The sequence below is a fragment of the Arvicola amphibius genome, chromosome 4 (genome assembly GCF_903992535.2).
Source record: "Arvicola amphibius chromosome 4, mArvAmp1.2, whole genome shotgun sequence".
Lineage (NCBI taxonomy): Eukaryota > Metazoa > Chordata > Mammalia > Rodentia > Cricetidae > Arvicola > Arvicola amphibius.
The window spans coordinates 15,020,075-15,032,671 of NC_052050.1; the positions used below are offsets into that span (position 1 = coordinate 15,020,075).

At 44.2% G+C, this 12,597-nt stretch overlaps 1 protein-coding gene across 3 annotated transcripts in view; it reads left to right on the forward strand.

Annotated features, from left to right (window-relative positions):
• Tex2 (testis expressed 2) overlaps window positions 1-12,597 on the forward strand; it is a 110,587-nt gene that overhangs the window by 53,905 nt on the left and 44,085 nt on the right. For all 3 annotated transcript variants that reach the window (XM_038325558.1, XM_038325560.1, XM_038325559.1), the window contains exons 3-4: window positions 9,064-9,264; window positions 10,470-10,809. In XM_038325558.1, coding sequence (XP_038181486.1) covers window positions 9,064-9,264; window positions 10,470-10,809 — 541 coding nt within the window. The remainder of the gene's footprint in view (window positions 1-9,063; window positions 9,265-10,469; window positions 10,810-12,597) is intronic.

The window sequence follows — 12,597 nt, forward strand, 5'->3', positions numbered from 1 at the left end:
ACATGGGAGACTGAGGAAAGAAGATCTTGAGTCCGAAACCAAGGTGGTCTCAAAAACTGAAAGCTGAGACTGGAGAGATAGCTCAGTGGTTAAGAGCTCTTTATGTTCTTCCAGAGTACCTGAGTTCAGTTCCCAGCACCTACTTTGGATATCCAACAATCACCTGTAACTCCAGTGCCAAGAGATCTGATAATCCTATTCTGACCTCTGTTGGCACCTGGACATGCACATAGCATAGATAAGCATGCATGTGTACGTGTACACACACACACACACACATACACACACACACCTATCTTTTTACATAAAAAATAAACACATTGTTTATTTTAGACAGGGTCTTACTATGTAACCCTGGCAGACCTGGAACCTGCTGTGTAGACTAGCTTAAACTTGTAGAGATCTGCTTGCCTCTGCTTCCTGAGGGAAGAAAAGAAATCTTAACAAATCAACAAGGGGTTGGGACTTAGCCCAATGGTAGAATGCTTGCTGGCCGTAGGGTCAATCCTCAGCTCCAGGGGTGGAGGTGGGGAGGAACCAGAGTACAGCTGGTTGGTAGAACACTTGCCTAGCATCGTTCAGTTCCTAACCTGCCTCCCCTCCCAAATTAATTTTGCTTTCTGGTGGTAAGTAGGTGTAAGAACTATAGAAGCATTTTCTCTTCTGCTTCTGTAATGGATCACTTGACTTTTTATGTGTGGCTTTTATAAACATAGCTAATTCCTAGTGCACCTTGTTCAGGCTCTGGAGAGATGGCTAAGGGGTTAAAAAGCCCTACCCACTCTTGTGGAGGACCTGAGTTCCACTCCTAGCATCTCTATTGGTTGACTCACAGCAGCCTGTAACTCCAACTCCAGGGAATCTGATGCCTTATTCTGACCCCCACAAGCACCTGCCCTCCAGTGCAAACACCCTCCAACACACACATGGTTTGAAAAGAATTCAGGTGAGGTGCTTCTGTGCAGATGCCTCACATGCAGGCATGCACCTTGTTTTTTTCAAATGTTTGTTTGTTTTTTGAGACAGGGTTTCTCTGTGTAGCCCTGGCTATCCTGGAACTCACTCTGTAGACCAGGCTGGCCTCCAACTCAAAGATTCACCTGCCTTTGCCTCTCAAGTGCTGGGATTAAAGACGTGGGATTAAAGACCACCACCTGACTGTACCTTGTGTTTTAAGGTCGGTTAAAGGTAATTGTATGGAGTATTCCTGAATTCCACAGGCACAGTGTAGTTAATGATGATAGGTGATCCCAGAACTTGTTTTTTGGACTTTTACTATAAAAAAATTTTAAGCATATACATAAGTAAGGAGACATTAATATAATGGTTCTTCCCATGTACCCAGTACCACTTACAATAACACTTAGCCAAGTTCCTTCCTCACTCCTTCTCTCAAGACCTCCCTTTCTTCCTTCCAACAAAGTCCATCATGATTGTTCTTGAACTCACTATGTAGACCAGGCTAGCCTAACCTTGAATTCACATAGATCTATCTACTTCTATTTCTAGAGTTCTGGATTAGAGGTGCCCACCACCACACCCAAGTCTTTTGCCAATTTTCAGCTCACTAATTTACTATATGACTAGCTAATATTCTGGTCCAACTGTGCATGAACACATAGATCCTAGAAATGATTGGGTTCTGGATAGTTATCCTAGGAGCATCCTCTTTGCTTCTGTCCTGGGTATCAGCCATGGAGTAAAGAAAGGCTGTGAGTGCGATGGGCTAGACTTCTCAGATTGTAGGTTGTTTTCTTTTTTTGTTTTTTTTTAATAGTAAGGCATTAACTGAAAAATGCTACCTATGTTTTCACCTCCAAGTTTATATTTGATATTTATATTTAGAAAAGTACAAGTTGGGCATTATAGCTTGAAATTTTAGCATGTGGGAAGCTGAGGCAGGAGGACCACAAGTTCAAACCAAGCCAAGATATTAACAGCAGTTTCTGTCCTGCCTGGTCCTGCAGCTGTTCAGTCCCAAAGAAATTCACAGAGGCTTATATTAATTATAAACTGTTGGGCCTATTAGCTCAGGCTTATTATTAACTAGCTCTTAAAATTTAAATTAACCTGTAATTCTTATCTATGTTTTGTCAAATTGCTTGATACCTTTTCTCAGTAAGGCATTCTCATCTTTCTTCCTCTGAGATGGTTTGCAACTTCATCTCTGCCTTTCCTCATCCCAGAATTCTCCTAGTTTGTTTGTCTCACCTCTACTTCCTGCCTGGCTACTGGTTTTATTAAACCAATGTGGGTGACAAATATTTATGCACAAGAGCATTATTCCACAGCACCAATAATACATAGTTGCAGGCCAGCCTGGGCTAAGAGTGACCCTGTCTAAAGTGAATCCTGTCCTCTTCCCTTCAGAAGAAAAGTACAAAATCCTCTGAAGACTGTTCTTACTGTACAGTCGTTAGCCTTCCAGGACAAGTTTGCTGTTACCCAAAGTGGTTCCAGGGCATGTGTGTGTGAGTGGTGTCTGTGTTGAATGTATGTGTGTTGTGTGTTGAATGTGTGTTATATGTGTGTTGAGTATGTGTATATGTTGTGTATGAGTGTTGTATTATGTGAGTGTGTTGTATGTATTGAGGATATGTGTGTGTTGTGTTGCATGTGTGTTCAGTGTGTGTGTTGTATGTATATGTGTTGTGCATTTAGTGTATGTGTGTGAGTGTTTTGTGTTCAGTGTGTGACTATTAGGTGTTGAGTGTGTGTGCACAGGTGCAGGTGTGTGTGTGTGGTGTTGGAGCCCAGGCCAGTCTTCTTAACTCACTGCGTTGTTCCTCACCTTCTCTCAGTGGTATACAGTTATTAAAAAGAAAATGTTAGTTTTTTGTTTTTATCTGTATTTTTGCCTCTTTCTAGGTTAAAAAAAGTGGCAAAACTTTGTGATAGTTGACACATAGATGATCATATGACCTTTGGCTATAAACATCAGAAATTATCTATTTGATCATGAAATACAGGTTTATATCTATTAGTACTAACACTAAGCTTCAGTCTAAGAATATATGTGGTGCCTTAGGTTGTCAGCTAAAGATGGTGTGAGGAGGGGCTGAGGAAATAGCTCAATCCATAAAGCACTAACCACACAAGCCTGATGACCTCAGATCCAAAGAACAGAAAAAGTACAAGGAGAGAATCTGTTCCAGAGTGGTCCTCTGAAACATACCATACACGCGCACACAAACACACACACACACACACACACACACACACACGAGGGGGAGGGAGAGCGAGAGAAATGAAACTAAAAGTTTAAAAAGTTAGTATGACAGTAGCATGACTATAGTCAAAAATTGGCAAAAGGGCGAATTTTGTCCTCTTTTGTTCTACTTCTCTTATTTATTATATATGAATTATGAATGAAGGTAAATATTGTTGGTGCATATTCAGAAATTGCTTGACTGATAGGACAGGCGATCTGGAAAGCTGGAGGCTACCATCTTATTTGTTTGCTGATCTATTATTAACAAGCCAGAGCTGATGTTTATTACGTATGAACATAAATAGGACCGTAGTTATCTCAGTGGTTCATCTGAGATCATTTAATTTGTCTGCCTAATCTGAGTGCTTCTTATCTCCTGCTCTATTACATCCCGCCAGGGCGCTATAATTTAAAATGCATTATAATTAAAAACTCACCTGAGCTTGGGAGATGTTCCTGTGGAGGATAGAAAGGCTCGGATAAAGGCTGTGTCCCACAGTTTGTGGCTTAGCCATGACGCCAGTGATTCCAGTGGTGGGCTGTGAAGGTGACCTTGAAGCAGTCGGTTGAAGGATGTGGACAGTATTGATGCTGGCATTTCCCTCTGCTAATGGATTCCCCCTTCTCTTTCTCTATCGTGTCTTTCAGTATTATGTATTTTAGATATTGGCTGACTGCTTGAGGCTATCACTCATATGAGTTTTGTGTGTCTGTAGATTTGCTTTATCTTTGTTGGGTAAAATTAAAATTGTACCAAAGTTCTAAAGTGTGTATTAGACTCTTTCTTCCCTAGTCTCCAACCCTAGGATCTTTGATGCTGTTTTAATAGGTGACTCTGGTTCTAAAGCTTCAATATATCAAAAGAGGGCTAACCCAGTTAGTTCAGAGTTCTGTCTGTTTCATTTGTGGGTAAAGGAAGTTCATTTCAGAGGTGGATGTCAGCAGTGGTGGCCTCAGGTCCTGGCGTCAGCCTTTTCTCTCTAAGGCTTCTTTTTTGATAGATGAAGGGATGAGCAGGGATCTGAGTGACAAGCAAGTCCCTGTGCCAGTGCAGCCGCAGGATAATAACATGCTGTGGTGTTTCTGGTGTCAGCCCAGGCACCATGCAGAGTACTCTCATTGCTTCCTGGGGCCAGAGGATCAACACTTTCCTCTGCTCAGCTCAACATCAGGGGATGCAGGGGAGCACTGGCCTCGAACACCTCCCTGGCACTGTGATTGAGAGTGAGCACAACAGTTCCTCCAGACTTCATTATTTTGCAAAAGGTTAATTGTAGCTTTTAATCTTTCCCAGAATTAAATGGGCCCCTCTCTGGGTTATGGTTTGCACTGCCAGCCAAACGTGGCTTCTGAGTCTAGCAGAGAATTGAAGAGAAACCTCTAACCTTTTCTAAATGCCCTCACAGGACCAGACTGCAGGCCAGATAGCTGCAGCCTGCTGACTAGGTCATTGTCCCAGTGGCATACACTGTCTCCATTAGAACGGTTCCAGGTTCAGAAAGAAACGAGGCTTGTCTGACATCTCAGTAGTGTGAGTGGAGAGAGGGCAGCTCTTGGAGTGAGGCACTAACTGTGTGTCACAGGTCTTTATGTCCACTCCCGTGCTGCATAACAAAATGGAGCTGGAGAAATACCTTACTTGGTAAGTTTAGGGTGAAGAATGTGAGGACCAATGAGTAGGGGCCAGCAGTTTGCATGGGGGACAGAGTGGGGCCTTAGGTTCTTGTTCTGCTCTCAAGGTTGCATATCTGACTGTTCAAGTCTGGAAATTTCACATGCAGCTTATCGAGGGAGTTAGTCAAGTCCCGGGAGAATGTTGGCGAACTGATTGTAGGAAAAGGTGATTAGATTTGTGTTGGGAAATTGCGTTTTGCAAGGGAGATCTGGTTTAATGTGTTGGGGTATCTCGGGGTAGACTCTGGGGGCAGCAGATCAGAGTTGAGTGTGGTCAGCATCTTGATCTGAGCGAGGCCACTTCATTCCCGGGTTGCCTATCTGCTGTGATCCGGCAGCAGTTCCTGTCCCTCTGGGCTCCTTATTTTCTTACTCCATGAAATGTTATGCACCTCCACTTCTATTCCTCCCCTGAGGACAGTGACCAAGTAGTTGCTCAGCTGTTCCTTTGATGTCCCCAGGAGTGCAGTGGACACTGTACTTAAGGGCTGGTGTGGGGAGGGGGAACTCCAACCCTTCTGCTTGTGACTTCTAAGGACTTCATTTAATCCTCATAGCTACTTTCTGAATCAGGCTTCATTCATATGGTCAGTCAAGTGGCGTTAGCTAGTACTGAGGTGCTGAGATTTAGATAGTTGTAGGCACCATTCCTAGGAAACTATACTCCTGAATGTTGAAAACAGTAAAAATTGTTCTTCTGGGAGGAGTAAATCAGTGGCAGAGCACATGGAACTTGACATTAAACCTTGGCCTCAGTCACAAGCACCAGATTTCATCTAGGACTCCTAATACTGATCTTAGTGGAAGACCGTTCTTTTCAGGGGTTTATGGTAAACCATTGCAGCCAGATACATCAGATGGGAGTGAACGACTTCTAATCTTTGTTTATCAGAGGTTAAGTCTGCTGAACCATACTTTCATCATACTTTTCAAACAATGGAATATAAGAACACTTTACACCTCGTACAGTTACTTCTACCCCAGCTGATGCTCTGACAGTCAGTCTTCTCGGTCCTTCTGTGTTGGGGATTGCTTTGTGCCTCTTGGATCATTGCTGGTTCATTGCAGATGCTAGACTATCCTGTTCCCATGAGCACTGCTTCCCGTAAGCACTGCTTGCTCATACAGTGCTTGGGAGTAAGTGCTGCTCGTGGCCAGTAACTCAGAGAGGAGAATGAATACTCCAGCTCTTGCAGAGCAAGTCTCTTGAGTTGTGTGAATCTTTGTGACTGGTTCATAAGCTTCACCTCTCACACAGTTAAGGGTGTTTGTTGCCTTGTACTGGGGCTGCCCTTTCATGATGATGCCTCTTACTCATATTCTAATAGGCTAATATGATAAGGGCCCAATTCTTCACTCTTTGGTGTTCTACTACTGAGATAGATATGTCCCAGCCACTGGACACTTTTAAAATCTTTGTATCAACTGCTGGGGCTGGACAGATGGCCCAGCTCAGTGGTTAAGAGCATTGTTTTTGTAAAGGATGTAACGCAATCCTAGTTAGTCTTAATAAATAAAAACCCAGAGTCATATATTAGGGGCTAAGAGCCGAAAGATCGGAGAAGCAGAGCAACCAGCCACTGGAGTTCTTACCTCTCCAAATGGGTAAGATCCTGTCTCTGTGACTCCTCAGACTGAACCCTGAGCTCCTGTGTCCTGCCTTATATTTCTCTCTCTGCCCAGCCATTTCACTTCCCATCTCCACCTCCCTAGTGCTGAGAATAAAGGTGTGAGCCACTGCCACTTGGCTCTGTTTGCCTTTTAGACTGATTCAGTCTCACTTAGCCCAGGGTGTTCTTGAACTCACAGAGATCTACCTGCCTCTGTCTCCCGAGTGCTGGGATTAAAGGTGTAAGCCACCACTGCCTGGCCTCTAGGGCTAACTAGTGGCTATCTCTACACTCTGATTTCCATGCAAGCTTTATTTGTTTAAGCACAAACAAAATATCACCACAAAAGGACCTGGTTTGGTTCTTAGTACCCATAAGGAAGTTCACATCTGTTTTGTGCCCCCTTTGGGCACCAGGCATGCATGTAGCCAAAATGCTCATACACATAAAAAAATAAATAAATAAATAAATAAATAAATCTTAAAAATAAACTTTAAGAGCCGGGCGGTGGTGGCGCACGCCTTTAATCCTAGCACTCGGGAGGCAGAGGCAAGCGGATCTCTGTGAGTTCGAGGCCAGCCTGGTCTACAAGAGCTAGTTCCAGGACAGGCTCTAAAAAAGCTGCAGAGAAACCCTGTCTCGAAAAACCAAAAAAAGAAAAAAGAAAAAAAAAGAAACTTTAAAAAATATTTGTAATCAACCCTAACATTTTACTTGCTGTATAGATTGGTACACGTTGTGATAATGGATGGACATATGAAGGGGGTTCTGAGGAGTCCTCATTCTCTGAGGCTTTAGGGTCAACACCGCTGAGAGACTCACATATTTACTGTGGAAATGGCATTCCCAGTTCTAGGTGTTTTAAGTACTCATCTGCACATTACAAAGTGAGCCAGAAGACAACATATAACTTTCCTTATAGAGATCCTTCCTTTCAAGAGGTTGCAGTGATCCACAAAACCTCAGAGAACACTTTATGGCAGGCAGAGTGTTAAGCGATGGTCCTGATTAGTGTAGGCTGTCTACTGCTGTGCTGTTTCGTTAGCATACGCTGTCATACAGAATGATGGGTTTCCTTGTTTTCATGTGTATATATGATGCACCTTGCTTACATTTTATGCTTTTTGTGTTCTGTGCACTGCAATATGTGTAAAGTTAGTTTTGAGATCCATATGTAAAACTAGGTCTGGAGGCACAGGTCTGCAACCCCCACTACTCAGGCCAAGGCTAGAGGATCAAAAGTTCAAGGTTCTCTGAGCAACCTAATGAGACCCTGTCTCAAAGAAAGGGAGTGGAGGCCTGGAGAGGTGGGGAGGAGCTAAGTTACTGCTCCTCCAGCACACTAGCGTTTCACAGCTTCCTGTAACTCCAGCTGAAGGATCCACTGTACTTTTCTGGCCTCTGTGAATACCCACATACTTGTGTGTACAGACATACACATGTACACACATAAAAGTCAAAAAAGTCTAGGCTGGAGTGATGGTTCAGCAGCTAAGCACTTTTATTGTTCTTGCAGAGGACTCAGGTTTGGTTCTCAGCACCTACATGGTAGTGCACAACCACCCATGACTCCAGTTCCAGGGGCTTTGACCCTTTTTTCCAACCTCCTCAGGCACCAAGCATGCACATAGATAGATACATGCAGGCAAATCACACATTCTTAAAATACGTCTTTAAAACTTTGAAAAAATGAAAGCAAGCTACCATATGACTATATTTGTACCAATTCGAGACTGGGTCCAGCTCTGGAGCACCACTGTGGTAACTGACACGCTGGTTGCACCGGTTGTTTCTTTGCTGTCTGATCCTCACTCATCTTCACTGTATGCCTCCACGAGGTACCTGTAAAATGTCATTGAAATAGGCTAGTAAGTTTTCTGAGTCTCGGAATGGTTCAGGAGTTAATGGCGGTCTACAGAATGTCAAGATTGTTGGCAAGTGGGCTGAGCACAGCAGAAGCTTGGCTCATTTAGAAAACTATGCTAGGTGCTGGTAAAATGGCTTAGTGGGTAAGGGTACTTGTTGCCAAGCTTGATAGAGTTCATTCGAAGTTCCACATGGTGGAAGGAAAGACCTGTCTTTGCCTGCAGGTTGTCTTTGACCTCCATGGGTGCACTGTGGCACACATATGATAAACAAATGAATAAATGTAATCTAAAGACAGTGCCCGTCTGGGAGCCAGGCATAGTGGCCCATACCGGTAATCATAGCACTCAAACTGGATCACAAGTTCTAGGCTAGCCTGGGCTACATTGTCACAAATAGAAAAAAGCCAGGCAGGACCAGTGCTCATTCCCAAGGAGATTAGGCAAAGAGCCTTGCTCCATGACATTAAGACTTGAATTTCTCCTTGCTTGGCAACTTTAAGAAAAGAATCATATATTTAGGATAGTGGGTAGTACCATTTTACCTCCCCAAATTTTTTGTTATCAAAACCATACCAGAGTACTCCTTAGCCCTGAGCATTGGGAAGTTAGCACTGTGCACTGTGAGTTTCAGTCATGGTATCCAGGACACTCGCTGTCTGCACACTGTTCACTCTTACTCATAAAGGTGTTTTTCCATCAGGGGTGGATGAATGAGATTTACAACTATGATCCAGAAACGTACCACGCCACGTTGACGCACTCAGTCTATGTCCGGCTTGAGGGTGGCACCTTAAGGCTTTCAAAACCCAACAAAAACATATCCAGGAGGGCGAGCTACAATGAGACAAAGCCAGAGGTCACCTACATCAGCCAGAAAATCTACGACCTCACAGACAGCAAGGTAAGTCTGGGTAATTCTCGAAGCAGAGCTTGAATGAATGAAAAGCATTTGGAATCTTGGTTGCTGTACTTCACCCACCCTGTGATGTTGTTTAAGGAGCAGTATACTATAGGACAGCATCCCAGACAGCAACTGGGAATCACTGGGCATCCCTTGAAATGCAGCCACTCTGTGTGGGCCAGCAGCACTGATTTCTGTGAGCTTCTGCTGCTGCAGCTCCATGGACCACGCCTCCAGGAGCAAGAACTCACCACACTCAGAATTTTTACATTGAATTCCAGTTATGGGGCCAGGGATGCTGACCCAAACCTGTAATCCCATGAGGCCAAAGCGGGAGGATCCCCATGATGTCACCTGGGCTATATAGTTTGAGATCAGACTGAGTTGGATTACATCTTTAGAATCCTGTCTCAACCTGCCACCTCTACATATACCCTAAAAAACGAGAGAGAGAGAGAGAGAGAGAGAGAGAGAGAGAGAGAAAGAGAGAGAGAGAAAGAGAGAGAGAGAGAGAGAGAGAGAGAGAGAGAGAGAGAGAGAGAGAGAGAGAGAGAAACACCAACACCACTAGATTTTTTAGTCTAAAATGTGCTGTGGTGCCAGGTGTTGATAAAAGGCTCTGTGAAATATAAACATAGTGCACACACCAGCACATTTGGATAAGGTATTGTCTCTATGCTTGTGGAAAATATACATTTATTACACACAGACATGGGTTCTCTGTTCTTGCAGCGAGTGTAAGTGGTCTTTAAGTTCCTCCACAGTAATGGAAGTATGGAAAGTAGTTGCTATGTAGATTCATCCTTGAGTTGATTCCCAGCATTGACCTACACTTCCTGTCTAGGCTGAGAGATACTTTTTCCCTCACCTTAATATTCATCTAGGGCCATTAACTGAGTTGGTATCCAAGACCATATGATAATAATCATTTAAATGTCACACTCCGTTACTGCTGCCTAACGATGAAAGATATTTATAGTTCATGTGTAGTTCTTAAATATGTACACTTCAGAATTTTGAGGAATAATAAGTCATTTCTAAAAATTTATTCTGCGTTCAGCAGTTGGGTTACAGTGGTAAGAGATATTTAACTTCTATCATTTTAGTCAAAGGCTCAGAAAGGCTAACATTTCTGATATGTGTGATATTGATGCACAAGGCAGACAGTCTTTCATATGTAAATCATCCTTTGTCTTTCTCCGTAGATTTATCTTGTACCTAAAAGTCTGGCTCGCAAACGAATTTGGAATAAAAAGTACCCCATTTGCATTGAACTTGGTCGGCAAGATGACTTTATGTCCAAGGCTCAGACGGACAGGGACACTTATGAGGAGAAGCCACCTGCTGAGAAAGAGCTGGCAAGTGAAGACCTTAAGAAGCCACCCCAGCCTCAAGAGGGGACGAAGTCTAGCCAGAGAGACCCGATACTGTATCTCTTTGGGAGAACTGGCCGGGAAAAAGAAGAGTGGTTTAGGAGGTTCATCCTGGCATCTAAGCTGAAGTCAGACCTCAAGAAGCAGCCTGGTGTTTCTGGAAGTAAATCAGGTAATAGTGTTTGTGCAAAGTGTGTATGTGTTTAAAGGGCTTGTGGGAAGTGTAAGAGGATGTGCCAGGCAGGAAGGCACTTCAGTTATTCAGTTCATTACTCTCTGCCGCCTCAAGTGTGTCGTCATGACAAGTGTACCTTTACGGTAGCCACTGCCGCCCTATGTGCTGTCATCTTTCCCGTGGTGTCCATTTGCGGGCATATGTGGTTAGCCCGTGGCAGCACCCTGGGAGTGTCTTTTCTTGGTACTCTCATAAAAGCAGCTACAGGAGACTCTTGTCTGAAGAAAGTGGTAAGAGCAGAGCCTGGTGGTACACACCTTTAATCTCAGGACTAGGGAGTCTGGCAGGTGGATCTCTGTGAGTTTGAAGCTAACCTAGTCTACATAGTGAGTCCCAGGCCAGCCAGAGCTCCATAATGAGAGTCCCGCCTCTGCCACCTTTAGGCGTGTGCCATCACGCCCAGCTGCATTTGGTTATTTTTAATGACTTGTACTTACAGCACAACAAAGTCAACATAAGAGCCAGGAGTGTGGAAGGCCTTGGTACCCGCCTCACACTGAAATCAAGCAAGCCTTCACTATCAGACTGTCAGTACCTTGATTAGCCTGAGTAACCATAAAACACTGTGAGTTGAGATGGAACTTAAGGCAACGGGTGAAGACTGTACTGTAGTTCATAGCCACTGCCCACCTGCTGGATGATTTACAGACTGTCTGCCTTGTGCATGAGTATCACACTTATCAGAAAGGTTACCCGCCCTGAGCCTTTGACTAAAATGCTGGAAGTTAATGTATGCACTGCCATTGCCCAGCTGGCTTGTCATCGGCTGTGAAGGTGACACTGGTGCTAAATCTCCATGGCCAGGAACCTCTGTAAATACCACATGACTGAAGAACTGCTGCTGGCTGACTCAGGCCTGTCCTCTCTCTCTCAGAGATGCTATCACTTGGAGACATAGATTTTACTGGCTACTCACAGTGCAGGTTCTGGCTCAGGAGACCCAAGCAAGGACGGAGATCCCAAGTTTCTAGCACTCAGGTCGAGTTTAGTTAGAAGTGGTTGCAGGAGAAGTGATCCCGGAGACAGTGGGACGCCATGAGTTCCCCGCACAGTTCCAGTGTGGTGTTACCAAGAGCTATCCATGAAATCTAGAGTCCCACCCCAAGCAAAGAAGCTGTCCCATGGCAGGGCACAATAACCATGCCATAGTTGGGTTCTCTTCTTCCCTGTTCTTGAATGGGGGAGAGTGTTCTAGGCTGTCTTTTTCAATTTTTTTTATTTGTTAACTAAACTCTAAAGTTTATTTGGATTGTACTGTGCTTTCTTCTAAAGTCCTTCTCTTCTTCATGGGACCTCCCTGAATTTTGCTCTTCACACGCTATTCTCTTTCTAGAGCGTTCTGCCAGGGCAAGTACAGTGGCAGCTCTTTCCTCAGAAGACAGTGCAGGTGTCCCCGGTGGGATGTCAGTGCCAAATCAGCAGCTCTGGGCCATGCCTGTTACAGGCAGTTGTGACCTGCCTTCCCACATGTCCTACTTCAAGGGCAAGGATTCTGCCTTGTTCTCCTGGTTAGCATGGAATAGGTCCAGAGAGATGCGTGATAAGTGATCTGTTGAATGAAAGATGGCATTTTTTAAATGCCCTGAGCTGTTGATGAACAATTCTTTAGCTTCCTGCCTAACCCCCCCACCGCCACGCATGCCCTCCCCCAAATCTGTGCTCTGTTAGCATTCATGGTCCCCCCTGACTGAAGGGTACATTGGTCCTGTGTTTTCTGTTTTCGTA